General features: G+C 36.3%; 17 protein-coding genes across 17 annotated transcripts; 10 read left to right on the forward strand and 7 right to left on the reverse strand.

Annotated features, from left to right (window-relative positions):
* Nucleotides 1–253: 253 nt before the first annotated feature.
* FDP41_006212 (uncharacterized protein) lies at nt 254–1,090 on the forward strand (the record flags this gene model as incomplete). The annotated part of the gene is made up of 1 exon (XM_044709823.1): nt 254–1,090. The coding sequence occupies one exon, from the start codon at nt 254–256 to the stop codon at nt 1,088–1,090; it is 837 nt and encodes a 278-aa protein (XP_044559451.1).
* Nucleotides 1,091–1,146: 56 nt separating this feature from the next.
* FDP41_006213 (uncharacterized protein) lies at nt 1,147–2,445 on the forward strand (the record flags this gene model as incomplete). The annotated part of the gene is made up of 1 exon (XM_044709824.1): nt 1,147–2,445. The coding sequence occupies one exon, from the start codon at nt 1,147–1,149 to the stop codon at nt 2,443–2,445; it is 1,299 nt and encodes a 432-aa protein (XP_044559452.1).
* Nucleotides 2,446–2,543: 98 nt separating this feature from the next.
* Nucleotides 2,544–3,197, forward strand: FDP41_006214 (uncharacterized protein; the record flags this gene model as incomplete). The annotated part of the gene is made up of 1 exon (XM_044709825.1): nt 2,544–3,197. One exon carries the CDS (start codon nt 2,544–2,546, stop codon nt 3,195–3,197), a length of 654 nt encoding a protein of 217 aa, XP_044559453.1.
* A 62-nt stretch (nt 3,198–3,259) lies between these two features.
* On the forward strand, nt 3,260–4,770 carry FDP41_006215 (uncharacterized protein; the record flags this gene model as incomplete). The annotated part of the gene is made up of 2 exons (XM_044709826.1): nt 3,260–4,266; nt 4,326–4,770. The coding sequence occupies 2 exons, from the start codon at nt 3,260–3,262 to the stop codon at nt 4,768–4,770; spliced, it is 1,452 nt and encodes a 483-aa protein (XP_044559454.1).
* Nucleotides 4,771–4,979: 209 nt separating this feature from the next.
* On the forward strand, nt 4,980–5,441 carry FDP41_006216 (uncharacterized protein; the record flags this gene model as incomplete). The annotated part of the gene is made up of 1 exon (XM_044709827.1): nt 4,980–5,441. One exon carries the CDS (start codon nt 4,980–4,982, stop codon nt 5,439–5,441), a length of 462 nt encoding a protein of 153 aa, XP_044559455.1.
* A 546-nt stretch (nt 5,442–5,987) lies between these two features.
* FDP41_006217 (uncharacterized protein) lies at nt 5,988–6,338 on the reverse strand (the record flags this gene model as incomplete). The annotated part of the gene is made up of 1 exon (XM_044709828.1): nt 5,988–6,338. The coding sequence occupies one exon, from the start codon at nt 6,336–6,338 to the stop codon at nt 5,988–5,990; it is 351 nt and encodes a 116-aa protein (XP_044559456.1).
* Nucleotides 6,339–7,096: 758 nt separating this feature from the next.
* Nucleotides 7,097–8,392, forward strand: FDP41_006218 (uncharacterized protein; the record flags this gene model as incomplete). The annotated part of the gene is made up of 1 exon (XM_044709829.1): nt 7,097–8,392. One exon carries the CDS (start codon nt 7,097–7,099, stop codon nt 8,390–8,392), a length of 1,296 nt encoding a protein of 431 aa, XP_044559457.1.
* Nucleotides 8,393–8,506: 114 nt separating this feature from the next.
* FDP41_006219 (uncharacterized protein) lies at nt 8,507–9,343 on the forward strand (the record flags this gene model as incomplete). Its single annotated transcript, XM_044709830.1, has 1 exon — nt 8,507–9,343. One exon carries the CDS (start codon nt 8,507–8,509, stop codon nt 9,341–9,343), a length of 837 nt encoding a protein of 278 aa, XP_044559458.1.
* A 21-nt stretch (nt 9,344–9,364) lies between these two features.
* Nucleotides 9,365–10,972, reverse strand: FDP41_006220 (uncharacterized protein; the record flags this gene model as incomplete). The annotated part of the gene is made up of 3 exons (XM_044709832.1): nt 9,365–10,374; nt 10,425–10,594; nt 10,668–10,972. 3 exons carry the CDS (start codon nt 10,970–10,972, stop codon nt 9,365–9,367), a joined length of 1,485 nt encoding a protein of 494 aa, XP_044559459.1.
* A 757-nt stretch (nt 10,973–11,729) lies between these two features.
* On the reverse strand, nt 11,730–12,215 carry FDP41_006221 (uncharacterized protein; the record flags this gene model as incomplete). Its single annotated transcript, XM_044709833.1, has 1 exon — nt 11,730–12,215. One exon carries the CDS (start codon nt 12,213–12,215, stop codon nt 11,730–11,732), a length of 486 nt encoding a protein of 161 aa, XP_044559460.1.
* Nucleotides 12,216–12,483: 268 nt separating this feature from the next.
* On the reverse strand, nt 12,484–15,939 carry FDP41_006222 (uncharacterized protein; the record flags this gene model as incomplete). The annotated part of the gene is made up of 1 exon (XM_044709834.1): nt 12,484–15,939. One exon carries the CDS (start codon nt 15,937–15,939, stop codon nt 12,484–12,486), a length of 3,456 nt encoding a protein of 1,151 aa, XP_044559461.1.
* A 373-nt stretch (nt 15,940–16,312) lies between these two features.
* Nucleotides 16,313–17,437, forward strand: FDP41_006223 (uncharacterized protein; the record flags this gene model as incomplete). The annotated part of the gene is made up of 1 exon (XM_044709835.1): nt 16,313–17,437. The coding sequence occupies one exon, from the start codon at nt 16,313–16,315 to the stop codon at nt 17,435–17,437; it is 1,125 nt and encodes a 374-aa protein (XP_044559462.1).
* A 128-nt stretch (nt 17,438–17,565) lies between these two features.
* FDP41_006224 (uncharacterized protein) lies at nt 17,566–19,124 on the reverse strand (the record flags this gene model as incomplete). Its single annotated transcript, XM_044709836.1, has 2 exons — nt 17,566–18,839; nt 19,088–19,124. The coding sequence occupies 2 exons, from the start codon at nt 19,122–19,124 to the stop codon at nt 17,566–17,568; spliced, it is 1,311 nt and encodes a 436-aa protein (XP_044559463.1).
* Nucleotides 19,125–19,236: 112 nt separating this feature from the next.
* On the reverse strand, nt 19,237–20,670 carry FDP41_006225 (uncharacterized protein; the record flags this gene model as incomplete). Its single annotated transcript, XM_044709837.1, has 1 exon — nt 19,237–20,670. The coding sequence occupies one exon, from the start codon at nt 20,668–20,670 to the stop codon at nt 19,237–19,239; it is 1,434 nt and encodes a 477-aa protein (XP_044559464.1).
* A 263-nt stretch (nt 20,671–20,933) lies between these two features.
* Nucleotides 20,934–21,701, forward strand: FDP41_006226 (uncharacterized protein; the record flags this gene model as incomplete). The annotated part of the gene is made up of 1 exon (XM_044709838.1): nt 20,934–21,701. One exon carries the CDS (start codon nt 20,934–20,936, stop codon nt 21,699–21,701), a length of 768 nt encoding a protein of 255 aa, XP_044559465.1.
* A 144-nt stretch (nt 21,702–21,845) lies between these two features.
* FDP41_006227 (uncharacterized protein) lies at nt 21,846–23,224 on the forward strand (the record flags this gene model as incomplete). The annotated part of the gene is made up of 2 exons (XM_044709839.1): nt 21,846–22,199; nt 22,256–23,224. 2 exons carry the CDS (start codon nt 21,846–21,848, stop codon nt 23,222–23,224), a joined length of 1,323 nt encoding a protein of 440 aa, XP_044559466.1.
* Nucleotides 23,225–23,289: 65 nt separating this feature from the next.
* FDP41_006228 (uncharacterized protein) lies at nt 23,290–26,482 on the reverse strand (the record flags this gene model as incomplete). The annotated part of the gene is made up of 4 exons (XM_044709840.1): nt 23,290–24,269; nt 24,354–24,901; nt 24,949–25,840; nt 25,909–26,482. The coding sequence occupies 4 exons, from the start codon at nt 26,480–26,482 to the stop codon at nt 23,290–23,292; spliced, it is 2,994 nt and encodes a 997-aa protein (XP_044559467.1).
* Nucleotides 26,483–26,662: the final 180 nt, after the last annotated feature.

Raw genomic sequence — 26,662 nt, forward strand, 5'->3', positions numbered from 1 at the left:
TTCTAAGGAAGCGTAAGTTGGGAAGCCACTTGCATTAATTCCAGTGATGGGATTCCTTAACTCCTCATGGATAATGTACGTTTAATAATTTCTCGACATTCTTTATTACATTATTGGAGAAATCCATAAAGAGGGGATGAAGAAAGAGCCTTAGATAGGATGTGATTTTTGCTCACCAACTCCATTTGAAGATATCTTCCCAGCATTATCCATCAAGAGAGTTCCAGCAGAATCAGATCTTGGGAGCAAAAAAATGCAAGATAATCAAAGGCTGGAGCAACTCATTCTTCGTTTCCAAAACATTGAAAAAAGCTTGGATGATGTAAAAAGAGAAATTAAATCTGTTGGGAGAACAGAAAGCTCAGATTCCGAGAGCAGTACAAAAGATGTTGTTGCTCCCTCCAGTCATGAAATTGTTGATGAAGAGCAACAACAAAAGCAAGAGCAAACTCCGGCTAGCTGTGCTATTGTCCATGAGAGCAATTTTGAAAAGGAAGAACCTAATGATACGGAGCTCATCAAAGTGTTGAAGAGTCAAGTGAAAAAGCTTGGATTTAAATTTGCCAAATTTTCTCAAGTACCGACAGATTATTATTCCCGAAGTTTAGAGGAGAGAAGAGACATTCTTCAGACAGACTCGATTCATCAACTTTGTAAGAGTTTAATTTTGGAAAATTCAAAATGTGTGAAGACTGATTGCTCCGATAGGAACAATTCTAAATATTATTGTGTTATTGTTCAATATTCGGCAAAATTCAATTCGAAAAAGCTGACAAAATTTGTTAGAGAATTAAATCAAGGAAAGTTAGGAAAAAAGCAATTTGTTTTCAGCTTAACTGATGCTAATAAGGCTTTTGAATTAACTGGTTACGATTACAATGGTGTTTCTCCAGTCCCTCTCCCATCCAAAGAGCATGTGAACATTCCGATTGTTTTAGATAAGAAAATTGTCGATGACCACAAACAATTTTGGATTGGTGGAGGTACAGAAGATTGGAAAATCTTATTCAATACTGATGAGTTTATCCGTATTTTCAATCCATTTGTGACAAGCATCACTTATGATGGCACTGGTGATGATGAAGAATAAACGAACTTTGCATGGATCCACAAAAAGGATTCTCAGTGTTTTCGAAAGAAAAAAAAATGACCAAGAAATCCTCACAACCATCTTCAAAAAAGTCCGCAAAACAAGACGATGATATGGCCTTCCTGATGGAAATGCAAAAGCAAAATGAGAAGGCTGTTGAAAAGAAGAAGACGGAAGAAAAGAAGAAGGTACAACAAAATCCATCAACAACATCATCATCCGCACCACAACAACCAAAGACTTATCCTAACCAACAAACTCAACCCGAACCAACCGTTCCAATTCGATATTTATTCAAAGACAACAAATACCCAGAAGGAGAAAATATGGAATATACTCAAGATTTTAATAGATTTAGAGCGTCATCAAAGGAGGAACAACAAAAAGAAGAATTATTTGATAAAATCTATCAAGAAGCAAGACAAGCCGCCGAAGTACACAGAACAGCAAGAAAATGGTTCCAAGGTTATGTTAAGCCTGGTATGAAAGTCATTGATGCTGCCGAAGCATTAGAAAACAAGGCAAGAGAGTTGATTGAAGATAACAAATTGAATGCTGGTTTGGCTTTCCCTCTTGGTTGTTCCATGAATAATTGTGCTGCGCACTACACACCAAATGCAGGAGATGAAACAGTTATAACAGCCGATGATATTATCAAATTTGATTTGGGATTGCACATTAATGGCCGTATTATTGACTGTGCTTTCACAATGTATTGGGATGACAAATTCAAGCCATTAGCAATGGCTGCCAAGGAGGCTACAAATACTGGTATTAAAACAGCTGGTATTGATGTGAGAATGTCAGACATTGGAGCTGCAATTCAAGAAGTAATGGAAAGCTATGAAGTGGAATTGAATGGAAAGACATATCCTGTTAAGTGTGTTCGTAATTTGAACGGTCACTCAATTGACAGATACAGAATTCATGCCGGTAAAACTGTACCAATTGTGAAGAATAATGACCAAACCAAGATGGAAGAAAACGAATTCTTTGCTATCGAAACTTTCGGTTCCACCGGTAGAGGATTTGTGGACCATGAGGGAGTTTGTTCTCATTACATGAAAGATTTCCACAAAAAGGTCAATCCAACAGATTTAAAGACACAAAAGGCTCGCGAATTGCTCAAAGTAATTGATGACAACTTTAGCACGCTTGCTTTCTGTCGTAGATATCTTGATAGACTCGGAGAAGAAAAGTACATGGTAGCTCTTAAGAGTTTAGTGAATGCTGGTGTGGTTAATGAATATCCACCGTTGTGTGACGTCAAGGGCTCTTACACATCTCAATACGAACATACCATTGTTCTCAAACCAACACGTAAAGAAGTAATTAGCAGAGGAGATGACTACTAACCAACCAAATGAATGCATTAAATTAATATCCTAAACAAATCGATGAGCTCCAAAATTCAATCAATTTTCGAAAGAGTTGAGTTTTTAGAATCAACAAAATGTCAACCTTCGAAGACATTACCGATCGCTCCACCTTTTCATCCAAGAGCCCATCGGCAACTTCATCATCCTCCACTAGTGCATTACTACTCGCTCCATTCAAAGCGGTAAGATCGTTCATTCCTTCCATCATTATTCCATCTTCACCATCCACAGCCAGACCAGCACTCTTCATTTCACTCTATTTACTTTCACAATACTTTTTGATTGAAAAGGAATACCACATTCCGAAAGCAACAAGCTTTGAGGCCAAAACTGTTCCACTAACAAGCAACAACAATACTCCTCCTACTGATAATAACAATTCCGAAACCATCACATATTCAAAATCAATTTCTCGACTCTCTGATCGAAGAATTATCAAATTCACCTTAACATCCAACACCATCGACCTCTCCTCTAAAACCAATGATGAATTATTTTCAGTTTTGGTCCATCAATTCGAGGTGAATGAACATGAAAAAGCACATTACAAGGCCACACGTCATTGGTTACCAAAATCCGTTACTTTTGAAAGAGAAATAATTTCATCCACAGAAGACGGAATCATTTCTACTATCAAATCAAATGCCTTGAATTATTCAAGAATTGTTTTTGGAACGTTGGCTCTGATTCATTCATCCATCTGGTTCAAACAATTTATTACGAAATGATATCGTCGGGATCATATCGTTCTTTAACAATTACGGAATTGTTAATAAAAAATTGAAAAAAAATGAAAAAAGTGATGAAATCACTTGGTTTGCGGTCGAGGCTGTATCCTTCTCCGATCCAAAGAAATTACTTTAAAAACCTGTTAGGTTCGGCAGAAGTTAAAGAAACACGTTGCAGAATTAATGAATATTCTGCTCAATCATTGATCATGATAAAAAATTTTAATTGCAATTTGGACATGATTTATGGAAAATATTTACGGACATTTTCTATGACTATTGTGAACAAGAAGAATGTGTTTGATTATGAAAACGACATGCATAAGTTTTTTACTCAAAAAAATCAGATTTTAGAGAGTCCGTCTTTATGTCAACATTATGAAAATGTGTTGTTGGAATTAATGGATTGTCCCACAGATATTCGATATCACAAATCCACCTATTTTGTTGCCTCTTTTATCATTGAATGTATTGACTTGTTAAATATGGAAAAAGACAGAGATTTCTTACTTTTAAAAGCTTGGGATTTTTTAAATGCTGGAACCTTTACAGAAGTAGAAGTTCCACAAAAGAATGCCATGCTAGTGCAATTAGCAACTTTATTGCATGATATTGACAAAATGGAAGAATCTTTTGATGTACATTTTAACTATATCAAACAGCAATTGGTTCAGTATAGACAATTCAAAAAACCCTTACAAGTACCTCTTGATGACATCGTAATAGGATTCAGTTGCGCTCCTCATGTGGGAAAATATGCTGAAATGTCCTTACTTGGTGACTTAATTGTGAACGTCTACAAAGCTCCAGAAGTACTGGAGCTATTAAACTCACAAGCCAACACTGATCAGCAAATTGATTATTCAGCAATCTATAATATTTTGAAAGCGTATCCAGTCCCCAATGAACCAATCCTAAGTGATCCTATGAAGAAATTGACACCTATCTCCGGCCATATGAAAATGACCTCAATGATATGCTGGGTAAATGACAACAAAGAAGATACTCTGGTCAACGACACAGAAGTCATTACATTAGACAATAATCAGTTGTTAGAGCTACATCAATGGTAAGGTCTAACTTTAAACTTTTTGATGTATTAACATCCATAACATGTTATAATAATAGGGGAAATGTAATTTTGTGGTTTCAACAGATTGTTCTCTCAGGAATCATTGGAGAAGACAAAGCCTACCTTTATGGATATGCTCACATTGAGGGAATGGATGCCGCCAGTTTTGGTCATTCACCCAACGTTGTTCTTGAAGAAGTCATGCAGTCCATTACTAATGAAGAAATGAAGCAAACCATTGAGGGTCTCATCAAAGAAGGAAAAGAAGAAAATGCCTCAACAGTGTCATCATGTGTGATTGAGTCTCAATACCAATTTGAAAATGCATCCTCAGCAGATAATGAACAAGTGGATCTTTTCTCTAAGGATGATTCATCTATTATTCATTGGAAAGGCGTTCTTAAAAAGACAGTCACAGAGACACACAAGACTGGAGATGTTGTCAAATTAACCACAAGTTTTGACGTGGAGTTGAGGTTTGAGGCTCCACACACACCCTGAATGATGACTATGATGTTTCAAAGAACACATTGTTATCCATTTTCTAGTTACCGAATTGAGCAGAAGAAGGTCTCAGGTTGACGACTTGAAGCTGACGAGTGTTAGTCAGCTTTGGACGACCTTCTTTTCCTGTCATCTATCACTCATCAAGAAAATTTTTATAAAAAAATAATCAACATCCACCTTCACCACCTCATCACCACCACAAAATGCCAAAACTCACACAAGAGCAACTTTCTGATGCTGAAGATGCTTTCAGATTGTTCGACAAGGATAGTGACGGAAAGATCCCAATCGAGGAACTTGGTAAATTGATTAGAGTTTGTGGAAAGAACCCATCCAACAAGGATGTTGAAAAATGTGCCCAAGAAATTGATCCATCCAAGTTGGGATATTTCACATTCTCTCAATTGACTTCAATCTTGGAATCTAAAACATTTGTTGCTGATAATGAACAAAGAGTGAAGGAATGTTTCAAAATTTTCGATCGAGATGGAACTGGATTTGCTCCATTGACTGAAATTCGTTATGCTTTGGTGAATTTGGGTACCGGAAGTGATAACTTGACAAGTGAACAAGCTGATGAAATTTTCAAGTATGCAGAGACTGATGACTCTGGTAATCTTAACTATTCATTGTTTGTTAACTTTTTGATGCCATCCAAACATTAAGTGTGTGTTGTATACAACAATATATAATACAGAAGTATCCTGTGAATTATTATAGTTTCATATCACAATAGTAGTAGTACTGTTTGCGAACTATATCGTGTACATTTGGTCTTCTCCAGAAGAGAGGGGGAGTGAAGAATGTAGGTGAACCCTCGGGTTAAATATATGAAAGACATATGATGATGACTCTATTCGATGGAGATGATTCATGTCCGCTGGTTGTTGGGGTATGATATTGTGTGAAAACCCATCACCTGTCATTCTTGAGCTCTTTATTGAATTTCACACGATGATTTTGTCCTCTCTCGTATTCCTTCATGTTGAGATCATATTCTGCCTTTTTCGCAAATCGTTCGCAGAAGGACATCGATATTTTTGAATCGTTTTTCTTGGTGCTTCTTTTTCGTCCTTGTCGAAACTCTCACTTCTTATGGAATACAGTAATTTCGAATACACTTCACAATTGAATGCAATATAATACAAACAACATTGTTTCAGTTGTTTGGCCTTGTATAGTTTGGCCACTCGAAGCAAAGTCAACAAGTTCTATTCATCCACAAGTTGTGGTTTAGAGATTGAGGCAATGCTGCTGTTGTCATGCAATGTTGATGGTGTTAATTCATTCTGATGGCCTTTCTCCTCAAATAATGCATCGATCATTTCACAAATAAACACTTCACATTGCGAGAAGAGACATTGAAATCCATATTGATGAGAAAGAGCCATCATGTCCGATGCAATATCACTACTCAATTTTGCATGACCCATATAGAGATAGGTTAAAAACGATTCACATACTTTCTTTCTTCGTTGAATTTGTTGCATTTCCACTATACTACTATTGGTTGCATCTTCAGAACTCTCTAAGAGTCCTTGAAACAAATCGATTTGAACCATTTCGAGTAATTTTGAAATGTATAACCTCTCAAACAAAATGTATGTTCAATGGCATCTTTAACATTGGATTCTGTTTTTGAACTTGTTAAATAAGTACCTTGAATGTAGGTCTTGTATTTTTCCACAAAATTCATAATTACTTTTTTTTGAATAATATTGCTTTTAGGTATTGAATTGTGGAGCAACAAGTCTGCCTTAGTACCAACAAGAACAATTTTCTAGGGGTCATCATGGCAATGATTATAGTATTTAAAAGAATATCATTTGTCAAGTAAACATACAATATCTATCTCTTCTCTCACTTTTATAATTGCAGGAATCCAAATATTTTCCAGTTCAATGATTGAATATTATCCAACGCAAAGATATTCTCAATGTCAATATTTTACAAACAGAAACAATTTTCATGAAACTAACCATAAAATAAATACATCAGCAAGCAAGGCATATCGTTCATCTTTGAAAATCAATCAACAACGGTGCTTTTCTAATAAAATTCAACAACAAATAGTCTTTCTAAAGTTGTGTTTTATCAATTCTTTTTGTTATTAATAATAATCAAACGAGTCTTTCCGACCTGACGAGCTCCCATGAAAGCGATGAATTTCATTTTTTTTGCTTATTGATCTTTTCAAATAAGCATTGTAAAGCAAGTTCATATGAAAAATAATGGCCCTTCCTATATAGAGGAAATTTTACTTGTTCAATGATACTTTCAACATATTCATCGATGAGTGTTTATTATTTCAATAAAAAAAATGCCAAAAGAGGAATCTGGGGTGGTTTTTGTGGTTCGGATCCCAAAAAAACAACAACTCTCATATGAACATTTACCTCTGGGATCTCGAATTTTTAGAGAAGGAGAATTTCAACCCGATCATTCAGATAGTGTTGTACCACTAATGCCAGAAGAGATTGATGATTCCACGATTCGGAAAGTGGAAATCAAGCCTTTTATCAATATTAGAAAAATAATTTCTGGAAAATCTCATTCTAATATACTAACCATGGATGGGCTTGTGTTATCATTTGGATGCAATTATTTTGGGGAGCTTTGTTGTGGATTTTGTGGGCCTTTATTATTCAAAGAAGAACCTATCGATTTGTGCAGACAAAAACAGGGAGAAGATGGTTCTGGAAATCGCATCATACATAGAGGAATGATCCAAGCAGTAGGACCCATTTCAAAAACGAAAATTATTGATGGAGCTTGTGGAGTTAATCATTCTATTTTCTTAAGCGAAGATAGTAGAATATTTGTGAACGGAAAATTTCAAATGAAATACATTACGAGCAACAACAATTCCTTGGATGATGCTTGTGTGCCAATGGAAGTAGATCAGGAGAACTGTTTTGGAGGCAAGAAACAAATTATTTCTGTGGCAGCATGTGGCTCATCTTCTGTAGTGTTAACGGCGAATGGAGAAGTTTATAAGAGCTCTGCTATGCCCGTTGATGATTTGCATAGTTGGTATCGAGTGATTATACAAGATTGTGTATTCTCACCTGTAAAACTTTTTAGTTTTTTCCTGAGTACTTTTACTTCAATGCTCTGTGAAAATGGACAAGTTTACACGATTTCAGATATGGAGTCTCAATTTAATAATGATGTTTCAAATGTAGAATATGTTATACCTGGATATTACTCTAATGTTATTTTCAAGTTAAGGAATGGGCGATTTTTTTCGTATCGAAATAACAGATGGATTGATTTTGCAACACTTTTAGGGACAGAAGACGAATTAATTTCCATTGAGTTTTGTGCAAATTCCACTGTCATCATGTACACACAATTTGGAAAATGTTTGTATTGTGACGATTTTAAAACAGTGCATGACTTGAGCACGCTTGAGTTTTCCAACCAAGGTTGTTCACATGTCCGAATTTCTGCATCTAGATACAGATCATACATTTATAACGTACCATTATACCATGCATCCCCTCTTATTCAAAAATCATTCCCTTGCTTTTGGACATTATGTTTTCACGCTACTGCGGAAGGAAATCAGGGCATCATTGTACTTTCTGATATTTTCATTAAGACAATGACATGAACTCTTGAATGTTGCTGTCACTCTGTGAATGATTGGATGCGTTTTGTTGATGATCACAGACAACCTACATCAAGCACCTGATCAATTATTATTTGAATCAATACTTTACAAAAAATGCCGCCACTTGAAAACCTTCCAGATGAAGTACTCCATTACATCTTGCAATTTATTGACGACTCCAAATTTATCTTTTGTTCATGCATGATAGTTTCAAAGCGATGGTTTGAAGTTTCCAACACAGTGGGGTTGCATTTGTGTTTTTCTACAACTGTTGGAAATGAAAGATTACGGAAAATATTATCAAGTCCCCTTCTCACAAGTTTGGAATCATTGGTTATTAACACGGAATGGCTCAAAGCAGGCTCCTGTATGTATTTTTGTGATGAAGGTGTGGAGGTGATTGCGACATGTCGGAATTTGAAAAATTTGAGAAAATTATGTTTGAGCGAGTCTCGTGTATCGGATGAGGGTGTTCGATTGTTGTGCTCATGTTCACATTTAAACCATTTGAGGACGCTTTACCTGAGTGATAATTATTTGACTGTGGAAAGTGCACAATATTTAGCGGATAGTCAAGTGATGAGCAATTTAACAGATTTACACTTGTATGGCAATTTCTTTGAAGATGAAGGAGTCAAGCTGATTGTGGAAAGCGAGAACATGAAAAATTTACAAAATCTCGATCTAAACAGCAATTCAATCACCAACAATGGTGTGAAATGTTTGTCTAATAGCAAATTTATGAATCGCTTAACCAGTTTAGATTTGAGTTGTAACTATATTGATGATGTAGGCGCTTCATTCATTGCCAATAGCCCATACTTGCTTGCCTTGAAGATGCTTGATTTGTCTCAAACAAAAATCACAGAACGGGGAATTGAGGAAATAGAGAAGGGTTTGAAAATGAAGAGAAATGCTAAAGGAAGACGTTTGACATTCACAAAGAAATAAAAATCTCGTTGAAACGAATTGTTACAGTTTTATTGGCCTAACAGAAGAGAGTGCATCATAATCAATCTCTAGTTCATCTTTGTCGTTTCTAAAAACGCATGAAGTAAATTCATGATCCAAAAGAATATCATTCATAGTATAGGAATATCGTGCTTGAACGTTGGCAGATGTTGCCTCATCAACGGCTTCAAAGCAAGCAACGATTTCAGTGTTTCGACTGGTTTTGTTGAACTCGGAACTTGTCAGTAATGGATACAAGGGTGAGTCGCTAGTGATAGGATGAACAACAGTGAAAGGAAGGCAAAGTAATGGTGCCGACAAGTCAATGTCCATACATTTTCCTGTTTGATTATTAATCTGGAAATAAAGCTCATGAACCACAGGATAAACTCCAACACGTTGAGATTTCTTTCTCCAAAAACTAGTAAGAGCAGACGTTTCGCTGACATTGTCACTGCCTTGATACAAAAGTGCGTCTTCAGCAATGTTCAACACACTGTAGTCATCGCTTTGCAATGGTCGACTGCCTGTGCTGTTTTCAATATATTGTTGAACAAGTCCTGCTTTTCTGTTTCTACGAATTCGAATTTCTTGTTTTTGTAAAACTTCGTTTGCATGTTGAGTTCGTGATTTTTCATATTCCACTCGCTCATCTTCATTTTTCCATTCAACTAGTAATAATCTAAATTTTGTAGAAATAAATTGTGTTTTTCGTGTGTTCACAAATCTAAATATTAAATACATTGGTAAAGTATCCTTAAATGGCTGAAGAGGCACTGTCACTTGTCCTCTCTGGCTAATGTCATTATAAATTTCTTGAGTTGAAAAGTATCCAACATGATTAATGACTGCATTCTTGCTGAAAAATATTTTCTTTCTTAGTTTGGTAGGTCTAGAAAATTTAGCAACACTCAAGGTGACAACAATGGTCGAGGTAAAGAGACCCAAGAATGATTGAGCTACCACTAGCGAGTTTGCATAAATTGACTTTGGATACAAACCACCGTAGCCAATTGTGAACATGGTTTGAACTATACACACAATAATGAACTAGTTTTGAAATTTCAAATAGAAAACAAACCTGAAAAGAAAAAGCATTGCAAAAATCCATAGGCTGTGTAGTCACCTTCATCAAAATCAGGATTCAATCCACCAATCGTATCCTTTCCTGCTACAAAATACAGTAATGCGAATATCAAATGCAAAATCAAATGTCCAACAATGATTAAAATTAATAATTTCCACCAAGACCTGAAAATAATAATAATAGTTTTAATAATAATAATAATTATTAAAACTATTAGTTCTACAATGAAACACCTACCAACTGATGAGAACATGATAAATTGAAGTAAAATCCAATAAACTACTCTTAATAATATGTTGATTCTTTCTCCTCACTCGATAGTGATTGTTTTTCCTAGAAACAAGTCTTGGCAAATCTCGTATAAAGAATTTGAATGCAGATAAATGTACGGGAGTACTGGAGTTGTTACTTTCGGATGAGTTGTTGGTAACCATCGGAGAGGCTTTTGTTGCTAATTCAATTTTCTCTTCCTCTATCTCATCATAATCTTCGTAATCTTCATCACCCAATGCTCGGAAGAATTGTCTAATTTTCTTCTTCATTGTTATGAGAGTTCATACTAGAAGTCTTTATGAAAATTTAGGAATTGATATTCGGAATTGATGATAATGATGAATTGCAGTTGTTTTAAAAAATAATGATGAGATTGAATTCAATGATAAAAATAATTTTTTAAAAGCCAAACGAATTCGAACTGTTCGTGGTGCCTGCTTTCCTGTCAAATCACTTTCCTGAAAAAGCAGTGGGTGATCTTGACAATTCAGTGCCTTCTTTCGCCTAGAGTTTAACCTTTCAACTCTCTACAAAAATGTGTTATTAAATGCGACTATAATCACTCGCCAACAAGCAAGTTATAAAGTCACCGAGTTTCTAAAGCATGCTGAAAATTGTTTTCTTCTTTCATTCGATCGTGTTCTTAGCATCAAAAACACGAACACAACATCTGAGTCATCACATGTTATTTCAAAAACAATCTCTTCCTTTAACATTAATCCTCTTCTTGACTTGTCCATACTTTCCACTTTTGAAATGTGAAAATTGGCAGATAAGAGAGGGCCTTTGACTGCCCACTGGGATTTTAATATTATTAAAGTGAGTGAAACAATTTTACAAAAAGAATCGAATGTTCAGGTGTGATTGACTCAAGCCATACATTCCAATCCTCCTTTCATGATGAACGAGCTCAGCGACAAACATGTTTGTCATTCAAATGACGATTTCTTTTTTGAAAAACAAAGATCAGCACTGAAATTCAATACCATGTGCAAACAGCAAAGTTGAATTCAAAACATGAAACCCCTAATAAGAAGCAGAAGGTTGAGCAGTTCTTCTTTTCATTCGTGTCATCGATGTTGAATTCCATCGATGTTGGAACTTTTTTCTATGAGGACCATTCGTGGTTCCATAGATGAGATGATTCAAGGGATCTTTGAACAAGGTGATGCCATCATGGTGTTCTTCTAATTGACGACAAGTTTTAATTCTCGATATAATTTCACGAGCATCCAATGGAGCACGATCTTTTTCTTCCTCTCCATATTCATCTAACATTCCGGGACTAATAAAAGAAACATTTCTTTGATGATGATTTTGGTTTGAAAAATCGGTTACGATCATCATTTTGGAATTTTGCTTTAGATTTAGGGATGATGAATACAGGTAGTAATATTGGTGGTGATGATCGTGATGAACATTGAGTAGGTTTTTCAAACCTGTGCGGAACAACCTGACGACACTCAAAGGGGAGTCATGAGGAAGATGACTTGAGGAGGATCGTCGGATCATTTTTCTTGTTTGATGAGAAGAAAAGAGATCGAACAGAAGCTTCTGCTGCTGCCAGACGTCAAGCATTGAAGAATTCTCGATATGGAAAATGTGTAAAAACGTGAGCTGCAGACGTCGTGGGAACCTATCGACACGCTTTTGAAAACTTAGTCTGATGACTGTAGAAGAGAGCATGGTTGTGCACCCTTAGAACGGATTCAAAAAAAGATTTATCAAAATGACGAAATCAAATTTCAATAATACTTCTTCAAGGTTCGACTGACAACCATTATTGAATCTTATTGGTCACCATAAACTTGAATAAATCACTTGCAAATGCCTCAAAATGTTCACCAAAGTAAATCACATCCTTATACTCTTCTTCTAATTGTTCAAGATTTCCAATTAACATGTTGTAATTGTTTTTACACAATCGAGCCAATTTGATAATATGAACCATGTTGTGTACATTAACAAATTCATCATTGGTAATGAGGAAAGGATACTTTTCTCTAATCAATTGAAGGAATGGTAAAGATTTTGCAATTAATTTGCTTTCACTTTCTCTTTCTTTTTTAAGAGAATCTTCAAATTGATCGACATAGTGTTTCTCTTCTCTCCACACTGGGAAACCACTTTTGAATTCATCTGGTTCCATTCCTCGTTCGACTTCATAAATCGAGATGGATCTTGGAAAACGTGGAATTTCTGGATTTGTATCTTCTCCTTCGAATTTGTTTAAAAATTGTTTGGTCTTGTTATTAATTGTGAAATCATGTTCCTCTTCATCCTCTTGTGATTCATCATGATTCTGTTTCATCTTTTCATCCTCTTCAATTTCTTCAGATAAATCCTCTTTGAGAATGTAAGCAACTGCTTTGAGTGCCAATTCTCTTTGAGCACTTGAAGGAGTGGAAGGATACCAAACAAATATCACCTCTGTGTAATCGACAATGAGAATTTGATGTGAATTGTTCAAATCTTGTTGAAGGAATTGTTGTCCAATTTCACCCACATTCATCACTCGGAATGTGTTGTCATTAATGATGGTACATTCGAATACGACACCTTGAGCATAATTCAATTTTTCAGTCACATAGGGAGAGACTTGATTATCGGTTTGAGTGAAGAGATCCCAGAATTCTTCTGGTTCGAATCCTTCATCAACGGCAGAGACTTCTCTGTTTCCAATGAGAGATTGAGCAAGTTTGAAAGCAATTTCCTTCTTTTTACCACTCGAATAGACACCAATCCACAAATAGGCAGTTTTTGGACCCAACAAGATGAACACATCATTCGAGTTCAAATTACTTCTCTTCTTTTCGACTTGAACTGCTTTAGAATTTCTCACAGTCTTACAATAAATTCTATAAAGTGAAGTAGCAGCACGCTTATTGGTCATGCTACCTTTATGAATGACCATAATGTGTTCAAAAATCTTCATAAAGTGATCATTCTCCTTTCCTTCCTTTTGTGTGACAATTTTTGCTGGATTGATTGGATCGGATGCAAAATTTTGGAAATTTCTCTTGAGAATACGAGCACTGACGGTTTGTTGAGAGTCAGCACCTTCCCAACAGTAGAGAATTCTTCTTGGTAAGTAGAAAATCTTCTTCTTTTTGATGTTGAGTGGTTTCACAATAAGTTGTGGTTCTTCTTGCTCTTCTTCTTGTTCCTTTTCTTGAGGTTTCTTAATTTCATACTTTTTCTTTGGCTTTTCTTCAGGTGCTTCAGTGACTTCTGTGACTTTGACACCCATGCCATCAATTAATTTCATTCTTGCTTCCAATGAATCAGAGTCATCACTTTCATAACCCTTATATTTGGGTTCAGGATAAGATTCTGGTGGCAATTCTTCTTCTTCTTCCTCCTCTTGTGAATGGGCATGGGCTGTTTCTTCTTCTTCTTCTTCTTGATCATTGAAGAGATCGGAACGATTCCATTCGTATAAAATCAAATAACAATCTTCAGAGTAGAAATTACCCAATTCTTCCTCAGGAACTGGTTCTGCATAATTGGCATCCACAACTCTCCAAATTTGAACAGTTCCTGTACCTTCATCATCGGCATCCACATAATCAAGTTTTTCCTTATAATTAAAATCTTCCAATCGAATGTCAAGATTTTGATTGGAATCAAATTCATCGTCACAAATGTCAGCCAATTCTCTTCTCTTCTTTTCAAAGACCTCGGGAGTATCATACCAATAAAAACCATGTAAAAATCTCTCTCTGAACAAGACAGGTTCATTTCCAGAGAAACAACTGTGAATTTCTAAAATGTCAGGAGAAGAATTTTGAATGGTGGTTGCCAAAGTTTCTGCACACTTTCGATCTACAAATTTTGACTTTTTACCAAACCACAAGTAAATTTCATTCTTTGTTTCTAGCAAGTAGACAGATTCTTCATCCAACATGTCACGTTTCAACTCTCCAGCAGCAATCTTTTGGATATCAAATTTCTTATCTTCCACTGACAAGACTGAGACTCTAAAAAGAGTGGCAGCATCTTGAGAAGCATCTGATTTAGCATGAGAGTTTCCATACTGTTCAAAAGTGGCAAGAAAATCAGCTGGAAGAGTCTCCACCATTGAATCATTCTGTTGTTGTTGTTGCTGATAAATAATTTCCACTTGTCCTTTACCTCGACGATCGTCATGAATGATATTACGTGCCACATCGACTCCCTTCAATTGTTCTGTTTTACTTGCTTCACTTCCAATCCAAACATAGACATGTTCTTCATTTTCTAAAATAAAAACATCCTTCACCGATTGAGGTGACTCGATTTGTGCTTTGGATAAATGCACACGTTTCACTAAGAGACGTCGTTTGTGATCGGCATCGACCTTCATCAAACGTGGAACAAATTCACGGTGTGGAATTTTGAGAAGAGAATCCTGAGTGGCACAAGCATCTCTATATTCAATGTGATGATCGAAATATTCCAAAAAGTCTTCACTCTCTTCACGTTCTTCTTCACGATAGAGAGAAGCTGAAATACGATTGGCCAATTCATTGGATAGAAATGCACAAACTGCTTGTTTCATCACATTTGCATTCTTTCCAACCCAATAATGAATCTTTCTCAAACGTGTGTCATCGTCTTGAGCTTCAAAAGTGTAACACAAAACATAACAATCTGAAGAATTGAATGTACCAAATTCTTCTTCAGGAACAGCAATTGGAATCATCTTGACGAGATGCCAAATTTGAAGACCAGCCTTCTCTCCTGCTCCTTCAAACAAATCATCCTGATTCATAATAATATCAGGAGTTTCAAGTGCCTTTTCCAAATCCATTTTGGCAGTCTGAGATTGATCTTCTACCAAAATGGAGACACGAGAGTGCATCTCCTTGACTGAACGTAAGACACGAATGGCTGTCGAGAATTTTGGTGGAGCAGAAGAATTCAGAGCACTTGTCGAATTTGAATCTGTTGAATGTTTTGTCTTGTCTGAAGAAGAAATGGTCAACTTTTTCATGGCATTCTTCATGGCACCTCCAAACAATTGTTTACGTTGAGCAGATCGATTATTGGCGTTGTTGGTGGAAGTGTTGTTTGTTGTGGAAGAGGTGGTGGTGGTTGGTGGTGTTCCTTGTGGTTGTTGTTGTTGTTGAGAAGAAGTGTTCTTGTGGTTGGCATCTTCTTCTTCTTCTGAAGAGGATTCATGATCATCTTCTTCATTTCCTCCTCCATACATGGCTGCCAATCGTTGACGTTCGAGTTCTTGTACAGATGGCATCTTTTAGAAAGTGGTTGTATTTGTTGAAAAGTGGTGGTGGTGAAAAGTGGGTTCCAGACTATCCTCTCTCTCTGGTGATGATGAAGATGATGGAAGGAGTACTATTTTGATGATTGGTGTGGAATTGATGACGCTGCAAAAAGAATTGATAACGGGTGATGGCAATTTTTTTGATGATTTGACAGACAGTTGACAGGCCAAGACCAGACAAAACACTGAGGATGGTCATCATGGCTCTTTCTCTCATACCAAAATATCCAAAGCTTATCATGTAAGGTTCGAAACATGATATTTCCACAAAATGGTTATTCATTCAACGATCCGATACTTTTCTATTGGTTCGACAACAGTAAATTTTGAATTTAGAAAAAAAATGAAAAAACTTGGACGTGTAATTCCTTCTTCAATGCTTCCGATGAAACCTAAGAAAGCCTTGATTGTACGGTTTTGTGTTGGAGAGAATTCTCCAGTTAGAAAGTTTAATAATTTCTCTTTAAATGATGAAAATGTTTTCAAATTTTTGGAATCTTTTTCATTTGTAAAGGATGAATTAATTCCGAAATTAATTGAAAAATATCATTTACAAAGTGGAATTTTTCAACTTTATGCACAAAATGAAACAATTGAGGAAAGGAATTTTAAAACGTTTGAATTTATTGAGGAGAGAATTAAAATGATGACTTCTAATGAAAATACAAATGATCCTTATTTTGGAGGACCCTTATTCTTACTGGATGTGGATTTGAGCTCACCACTGCAGAAACTCTCACTTTTACCTTTATTTGATGTACAGAAGGCACAACAAGGAATATTAGAAACAAAATACACTGAAATAGCAAAATCGAGGCCTCTCACAATAGGTTTTTCAGACACAACATCTGTCAGTCTTGCTCATCGAGGAATTTCTAAATCTAGTGCTCTTTTTCGTGCATGTAGCATTAAAAACAAGAAACCTGAACAAACTCTCGTGTTAGATGCAACCACTGGCCTGGGGAAAGATAGCTGCATACTGTCACTATTAGGATTTAATGTCATTTGTTGTGAGCGCCATCCTCTGATTTCAATCATGTTGAAAGCTGCTCTTCAAAGAGCTCGAGAAAATGGAAAATTTGTGAACATGAAATATTTGTTTGAAGAGACTGACTCTCGAACTCTTACTGTACACTCTTTCACTAATTTAAATCTGGAATTACCAGATGTCATTTACCTTGATCCCATGTTCACTCATGTGGGGTCAGCACTCCCAAAATATGAATTGCAAGTATTGAGAACTGTAATGTCATTTCTTCATTTCGATGAATCATTTGAAACGAACACCAATTATCGGGAAACTAAATCTCCTTTCGAAGCTTCCTTGGTAAATTGGGCATTAAATCTTGGAGTTAAAAGAGTGGTGATGAAAAGACCCAAAAAATCTCCCATCGTTCAACCTGACAATTTGGCGTTCAGCTACTCCGATGGAGGAGATATCTTCTATGATTTATTTCAACATTTCTGAATTCAAAATTATTCATTTGGAAATCTAAATTTTATACATGTTAAAGGTTGTTTTACTTCTTGAATGCCCTGAGAACGGCTGCAATCCCTCAGTTTGAAAAAGTAAGGATAATTTGATCCTTGCATAAATTATTGCTTGTTTTCTGAGATGTATGACTTGCTAATAATGTTAACCTTGTCAACTTCGACTAATCTGTAAACTGGATTTGGTAATAAATTTTCAACAATCTTCTTTTCCTCAATAAGTTCCTTTACGCTAGCATTAATTCTATCAGCGCTGAAGGAGTTGATTGGTAAACCTTCAATGACTCCGTATTTACCAGCTCCAAAGCATTGCACTGGCATTGAACACCAAATACCTCTTGGGATACCATATTGACCTCTTGATGGAATAGCCATAGAAACCCATTCGCTATTTCCCAAAACCCAATCGTGCATATGTTTAATAGCAGCGTCGGCAGCAGAAGCAGCACTTGACTTTCCTCTGGCCTTGATGATAGCAGCACCACGTTGTTGCACGTTTGGAATAAATTCATTTGTAATCCATTGTTCGTCATTAATCACGTTAAGACCCCATTGTCCTTTGATGGTTGTGAATGAAAGATCTGGATATTGAGTGGCAGAGTGGTTACCCCAAATAGCAAATCGTGAAATGTCGGTAATATTACATCCAACCTTTGCTGCAACTTGAGCCAATCCTCTATCGTGATCAAGTCTTGTCATTGCAGTGATATTTTCTGGTGGAATATCTGGAGCATTGGCAGATGTAATCATAGCGTTAGTGTTGGCTGGATTGGCAACAATCAAAACCAAAACATCTCCGTTAGCTTGCTTGTTCAAAGCCTCACCTTGAGCCTTAAAAATAGCAGCATTGTCTTTCATGACATCAGCTCTTTCCATTCCAGGACCTCTTGGCTTTCCTCCGAGCAAAATAGCATAGTCAGCACCTCTGAAAGCATCATTTTCACTATCGGTAAGATAAATTTCTTCCAAGAGTGGGAAAGCGCCATCGTCCAATTCCATTTTCACTCCTTCAAGAGCCTTCATTGCTTCTGGTCTTTCCAACAATCTCAACTTCACTGGTTGATTTTCGCCCAACATTTCACCGTTAGCAATTCTGAACAACAGGCTATTGGCAATTTGTCCACATGCTCCAGAGACAGTGATTGTAACTGGAGGAGCCAATTGATCGACATCCTTTGTCAAGTATTTTGGTCCCTCTCTAGCACTCTTGTTCAACCATTGAGCGACTGTCTTTGGATCTTTAATGTTCAAATTGGCAAAATCGTTCTTGGTTTGCTTTCCAAGCAACATTCTTTCAAGTGGTGTTCTTGTTGCAGACAATTCGGCATCCATCTTTTCACCTCTTTGTTTCAAGGTGCTATAATGGCGGACACCATTACCTAAACATTTTGAAAACAATTGAATGAGTACAGATAGGATAGTAATTATTCCAGTAGTTGGTATTACAGTAACAGAGTAACAATAATATATCAAGCAATAATACAGTCATCACCACATCATCAAGCAAATATAAATATATTCATATCGAATCATCAAGATAAAATTTGGAATAAATCAACAATAGCCAACAACAACAAAATATATTACTAGAGTCAGGAAAATGATTGATTGATACTACAAGACATACGTGAAGATTTGGAGAATTGGGGGACGAGTCTCTTCATGGGAACGAGTAATATTTTTTTGGGATTTACAACGAGAAAAGTTTTTGGCAAGAAAAGTCTTTCACTCAACACCAAAAATTGTTTACTCGATTACTTTGAGAATATGTTTCTACTACCAACCTCTAATGTTGGACCAGACATCTACCAACTTGGCTTCTATCGAGTTATTAATAACATAATACTTGTCGAACATAGCAGCTGATAAACAACTATGATTGGGAATGATGGTCAACTTTGCACCAAGTCTAAATTTCTCATAATTGATAGGTTTCTCACTTGTCACAATTCCAATTTCTTGGGTTAGATTGGTAATCTGAAGAGTTTCGTCTTCTTTAATATATCCATAGGAAGCACAGCTCACATTCGAACATCCAATATCCTTACTTAAGGCAAGTGCTCCAGCATCAATAGTTAATTGATTCATGTTTGGTCTATGCCCAATAATTGTAGCAACCACAAATGCTGAACAGTCCTTAATTTCACAACTACCAATCTTCGTTTGCATGTAATCATAAAAGACATAATTTCCAGGATGAATTTCATTCACTAATGTGTTTGACCATTCCTCAGCCGTTCCAACAGAACAGGTAGGTGTCGATCCAACAGAAACCGTGGGAACATGAATTCCCAAGGTTTTCAGTTTTTGTGCAAAGTCTGAAACAATTTTGGCTTCCTCGATGGTCACTTTTCGAATTTCTTCTTTTCCTCGACAAGCATACGACTGTCCAGCATGTGTGTAGAGTCCAGCAAGCTTGACATGTGGAGATTCATGAATCTTTTGAACAAGACGTAGTGATGCTTCATCGTTTGGATCAACACCAACTCGATGTTGTCCACAATCGACTTGCACAAATACGGAAAATTGAATATTGTGATTCTTGGCATATTCTTCAATGATTTTCAAAGATGCTTCACTCTCAACATCGATGTGAAATTTTGGAATTCGTCTTGTTAAAGTTTCAATTTGTTTCAATTTGGATTTTGACAACGCAGGTACAGCATAGTGAATATCTTTGTAATGAGCAGAATAATATTCAGCTTCTGCCAATGTGGACACCACTAGTTTTGGATCTTTCAATCCAATGGTTTGATATTTGGCTCCTTCCAATGTTTTGTGAGTTTTTACGTGAGCTCGCAATGAAATTCCACATTCATTTGCTTTTTGAATCATAGCTCTACAATTTCGATTCAGCACCTGAAGATCCACCAAAAAGAACGGAGTTTTAATTCCATGACTCCAAAAGCTTTCTGTTTGAGAACTCTCCAATTCTGACCATTTTGGAGGTGCATCTGTTATTATTGTTGATGAAGAGTTCTTTGGGAAGGATGTCATGTTTTGTTGTTGATCATCAGAAACATCCACAACATTGTTATCGACTTGTTTGAGAGAGGAACTGCATGTTGAGTAAAAGCGACGATCCGTTGTACCACCATCGTTTGTAAATGTCCAACTTGATGATGCAAGAATGGATCTTTTAAGTGTTCTAGATAGTACGGACGTAGCACAATGACTTGCGTGATGATGATACAAAGGACTGGTCAACATTTTTTCAAATATCAAGCCTTGATCGTTCCTTTTGTTTTATTCTATTATTTGATTGCAGTTGTTACTATCAGTAAGAAGAAGAATGTGATTTCCGATGTATGGCATCCCTTGTACGCAAACATAACATTTCATATTCATCCATTTCTGACGTTCATGCGCTTAGAAGATCGTGTGTTGCTTTTAGCTCGAATCATCCTCACGAAGAATTTTCATTCTGTTGGAATTGTTTTTTTAAAAATAGATTAAATTTTCAAACACAAAAAATGTCTCGTGGAGCATCATCAGGCTATGATCGATTCATCACAGTCTTTTCACCTGAAGGAAGATTGTATCAAGTGGAGTACGCCTTTAAGGCCGTTAAAACACCTGGAATTACAACGATTGGTATTCGTGGAAAGGACTCTTGTTGTATTGTAACACAAAAGAAAGTACCCGATAGACTTTTGAAAGCTGAGTCTGTTACTCATGTGTTCAAAATTACTGATCGTATCGGATGTGTAATGACCGGAAGAATTGCTGATGCCAGGGTGAATGTCCAAAGAGCAAGATATGAAGCAGCATCCTTTGAATTTAAATTTGGATATGAAATTCCAGTTTCATATTTGGCAAAGAGAATGGCCGATCATGCTCAACTTTTTACTCAATATGCTGGTATTAGACCACAAGGAGTAGTTATGATGTTGATTGGTATTGATGAAGAAACAAAGGAACCACAATTGTACAAGGTTGACCCTGCTGGCTACTATGCTGGATATTTTGCAACAAGTTCTGGACAAAAAGAAACAGAAGCACAAAACTTTTTGGAAAAGAAGTTAAAGGATATTAAGCCAAATGAAGATAGCACTGAATGCGTGTTATCAACACAAGAAACCGTTCAACTTGCAGTCGGAAGTTTACAATCAGTACTTAGTCAAGAACTCAAGTCCAGTGACATTGAAGTTTGTGTTGTTTCTGGCGATGATCGCAGATTCAAAGTCTTGACTGCTGAAGAAGTAGACACTGTTTTGAACGCTCTGGCAGAAAGAGATTAATTATTATTAATTTTAAAATTGTACACAATATTAACATTTTTCAATACATTCCTTTATTGCTGTAGTTATCAAGGTTTGATTTGCTTAAAACCGGAACATGTGGAACTCGCGGAGTGACAAACTCCAGTTCCAACACAAAAAAAAATGTCTTTCGAATGTCCAGCGTTATATCCCAACACCAATATCCAGAACGTGTTGGATGTGATCGAGCACTTGGAAAATGTGAGCTTGGCCACATTTCAACGGATTAATGAAAAAATCGATGAACAACGTCAATTTCTAAGCGAGGTACATCAACGAGTGTCTGTGATTAAGCATTCATTGAATAGTATTCAATTGGAGAGAAAAAACGAGACGCTCCTTGTGAAAAGCTCTCCAGTTTTTCCTTCCATGTCAAAGATAAACGACAAGCCCTGCTTTTCTATGACTCGCGATCGAATCACCGTGCAAGACATGATCACTCATAGGCACTCAATTCCTTATTTTCCGAATCATCGAGTAGGTATTAGTACATTCGTCTGATTAACTTTCTGACCACCACCAAATATTTCAAGCCAAAATTGCATCATCACAATACCAGTGTCAATCATTTCAAAACGACTTCCAATTCACCCATTTCAATGATGGATGGTATTGGAAAATATCATGCATATCCAATATCATCTGTGAGTGAGCTTGTTTGTTTCAATACAAATATGCGTGTTTTCCATAATTATCATGGAGTAGATCCTCTCAGTTCCAACACTTTCACCTCACGTGGTGATCGTTGCAGACCACCACCATGTGACAATCCTTTAAAAATACCACCTGGACCATATTCGCTATCTTTCAATTCCATTTACGAATGCATTCAGGAAAGAAAGAATCAAAACGATATCATCACACCCTTTGTTCCTATCATGCATTCATTACCTCCACTTGATTTGCCATCCAATCTCAATTTGCCAAATATTGCCTGTACTACTCATTGGGAGCGTCATGCTGCTGTGGAACAAGAACGAATGCCTACTCTTCCATGTGAAATAGTGAATATCGAGCAACAAGTAGGGATGAGCAAGTCTGAAACAAGAGAGAATGAACAACAGGATTTTTCTCAAGAACCAATCATTTTCGAGCCATTAGTAATCATGGAAAACCATTCCTTATCTGAAGTAGTTCAACCACCATGTTCAACATCTCATAATTTGGAAATTCCATCTGAAACGAATCATTTGAGAGACACAACTCAACAAATCGATGACATTCAAATCAATATATTCACAGAAAATGAAACCACATCAATGACGGAAAATGAAAACATCATCGTGACAGCTCCTCCAAATCTTTGGGATTCTATCACCAACTTTACAAGAGATAATTTAAGACGAACGGTACCAAATGCTCATAGGAATCAGCATGAAAACTCAAATACCAACCCTATTTATGGTCATATGATAAGGGTTCTAGATTTGAGGAGAATAGGCATTGAGGGTAGTGCGGATGAAGAAAATGATACCTCTTCCACTGTGACTGACACCTGGTAGTAATTAAGCATGCTATCTCAATTTTGTAAATGCCATTGAATTTCACAAATAAAGATCCCTATTGATCATTCGGACTTTTGGTTTCTATAATTTTTTGTGTACGCGTGTTTGGCCATGTCAAAGTAATGATAGGCATTAAAAATTGCATGACACATCTTAAAAGCAGCATCCTTTTTGGCATCCTTTTTTTTAGGAAATGCATCTCCTCTCACTGCTGATACTTTGTCACTGACTACACTGCACGTGTAATAGAATTGGTTTGAATTATTAACTCTCTTCGACAAAATAAAATCTTTAAACTCTGGATTTTGACCAAAATTAATCTTGCAGTGATGAAAGAGACAGGTAATGGCTGTTTCGAGTGTAATCTTTTCTTTGAAGATTTTTGGATCTGTCACTTTGGTGGTCGTTTGCTTTCGTTTGAGATCAATCTCTTGAATTGGCATGATGATTTCTTTCAGCTCAGAATTCACTCCATGATCGATTTCGATCGGGTCTTTGGTATTCTCTTTGTAAATTTCTGTCCAAGTGCTAGGGGGAAAGACAACGAGATCTTTGTCCATAAACTTTTGCAGTGCTTCAAGAGAAGCAGCATTCTTTGCATCCCTTTTGGTTTTAAAATCCTTAGAACAAGTAAGGACAAAATACCTGGCAGCCTGATACCCATTCCTATAACATGATCTGTCATTATTACTAATTTTGATAATTATTCTCGCAATAAAACTTGAACCAGTTTTTATGACCTGCATGATTGGTTTTTCTCCAAACAATTTTTCACACGTGGTGGATACTACTGTCGACTGTGTTATAGTTTTCTCCGTATAGTGATAGAGGCATTGCACAGTTTCGTCTTTGGCAATTTTCTCAGAATTAAACCACAAATACTCGAAAATATGACCAAGTACCATGTGCCTTAAGCCAGTCGACTCCTTAAGATTGATACTCCTCATATAAATATCAGGATGTATGCTCTCTGCTTTCATCAATAAATCAACAGCAGCAATCATTTTTCTTTCTTGCATTTGGTATCGCTCAACTGATTTCTCTGTTTTTGTTATTGGATAATCATGATGATAAAGGAAAAATCATTAGAAATTCAAATGTACATTTACAGCATGAAAATACATACGCCCAGAGTTCGTGTGAAGTATACAGTAAAACTCGCTGTTTCGAGATCTAGCTCTTCCTCTCGACTGAATGAGGTTTAAGGCGCTGTCAACTCCATCTAATCTTACAACTAAACTGCATGCGGGAATATCAATACCTTCCTCAGCTACACTTGTGGAAATGAGAGTATTGATAACTCCATTTCTAAAGTTTGTCAATACGGTTTGTTGCTGACTTGAAGTCATTCCTCCTGTAGAAGCGCCTTTGCCGTGGCCCAGAAGAATGTCGAGTTTCAGGAAATCACGAAGTTCTGGACGAGACTCTAAAAATTCTTTCGTTTCTTTGCAACTTAATCTGGTTTTTACAAAAATTAATGCTCTCATATCTTGTGCTTTGGATTTGTATTCTGATAATAATCTTGCCAGTTCGAATCTCTTATTACAGTTTTTAGGAATCTTCCCAATTGAATTCTCATGCTCATACATGGAGAATGATACTCCACTTTTAGACAATAAGTAGAGAATTTCCTTATTTTCTAAAGAGTTCAAGAACTTTTTCAATTGTTCCCACCTATGCATAGGTTCGTCTTGTGTGACACTAATTTTTGAACTACTTACGCGTCATATGGAGATCGATGATCATTAATCATCAGACATTCATTAAGGATAGACAAAGTTTGGCATAATAGAACAATCAGAGGCTTAGTTCTATCTCTGGTTTGTAAAAAGTCTGTTAAATGTCGATTATCACATTCAGTATCGTTCAACCATTCGTTAGTTGGTGTATGTGAGCGTTTGTTAATCCAAGCATCGGCTTCATCAGTGCCAAACTTTTCATCGTTGATGTCAATATCTCCATGTAAATTCTTGCCACATTTTTCAAGAAGAAGCATTTTCACTCGTCTAATGGCATTATAAATATACGATTTAAGTCTCTCTGAATGAGGATCCATATCGACACTCTTCATTTGAATGGGAGGTATATACACATACTTGTTCAATTCTTCTTCGTTTTTTTCTACCCGTCTCACTGTACAATCCAAATCATGACAAAGTTGTAAAATTTTTAAAATTGTTTCACCCACTGTGTTTTTTGCAGCAGGAGAAGCGCTTAGTCCCACAATTCTTGGAGCTGGTAATCCACACATCTTTCGAGGTTTATAAAAATCTCTCATTAGTACCTTAAATGGATGGTTGGAATGCGCATGGTGACATTCGTCAAATATTATTAATTGAACATCATCCAATATTTTTTCTGCGTTTTTCTTCATGGAATTAAGAAGTATTTGAACTGTACAAACAATGACATCATGATATTCTGAATCTTCTGTCCAATTTTTAAGTCCTTTTTTATCGCTATGAAAGGCACCCACTCGTGGAATATTAAATTCTTTGAATGCAGAAGCTTGTTGATCCACGAGGGAAATTTGATTTACAAGAAAAAGGATCTTCTTTTCTGGATTTTCATCGAGTGTGTCTCTTATCAAAAGAGCAGCAATGAATGTTTTGCCTTTTCAGATAAATTTCAAATATGAATTTCTTGTTAAAATTTCTCGTAAACTATTTTGATGAACGTACCTGCCCCTGTAGGAGCTACAATAATTGTATTTTCTTTTTTGCAATGTTCTACTAATTCCCGTTGATAACCTCTAGCTTGAGAAAGTAATTCATCTCCATTGTGTGACAAAGATGTTTCACTCTGTCGATCATCATCCATCATCGCATTATTTGTTAATGAATTTACTTCATTAGAATCATCTTCCATATAATCTACAACATTCTCATTGTTTTTATATACATTAATGAATTCTTGCTCGGTATCGAAATTGTTGGCTTTTGCAATTTTTTCAATATTCATCATGGAATTATAAACACACCGCTTGTCTCTAACAACGGGTGCTTTCAATATCCTCCGTTTCTGGGCATCTACTTGTATATGATGATCAATGACTTGGCACTTGTTGTACAACTCCGACGAGGAGCTATATTCATGAGAATTCCAAGCATAACCAGCACTATTCAACAACTTGAACCCCAAAGCATTGTTGAATGAAGGTGGATGATGAGTCTTCTGTTGCTGTTGTTGCATGTCCGCAGAAAATTGGCTCAATGGAATGTTATCAGTGTTGTGTGCTGTCTCTGAAATGAACATTTTTTCATTGTTTTCAATCGATTCTCAATTCACGGATCACCCAAAGATTTGTAAATTGCCTTTGCAACAAGAAATTCTTTCACGAATACTCATGATGAGCTCACCACCACTCTCTAAGCTAAAGATGAAGAGACTAAGCGAAAAGAGAGCTTTGGAATGTTGTTGAATTTCAGGTGTTGG

This window comes from Naegleria fowleri, assembly GCF_008403515.1.
Source record: "Naegleria fowleri strain ATCC 30894 chromosome Unknown tig51, whole genome shotgun sequence".
NCBI classification, from domain to species: Eukaryota; Heterolobosea; class Eutetramitea; order Acrasida; family Naegleriidae; genus Naegleria; species Naegleria fowleri.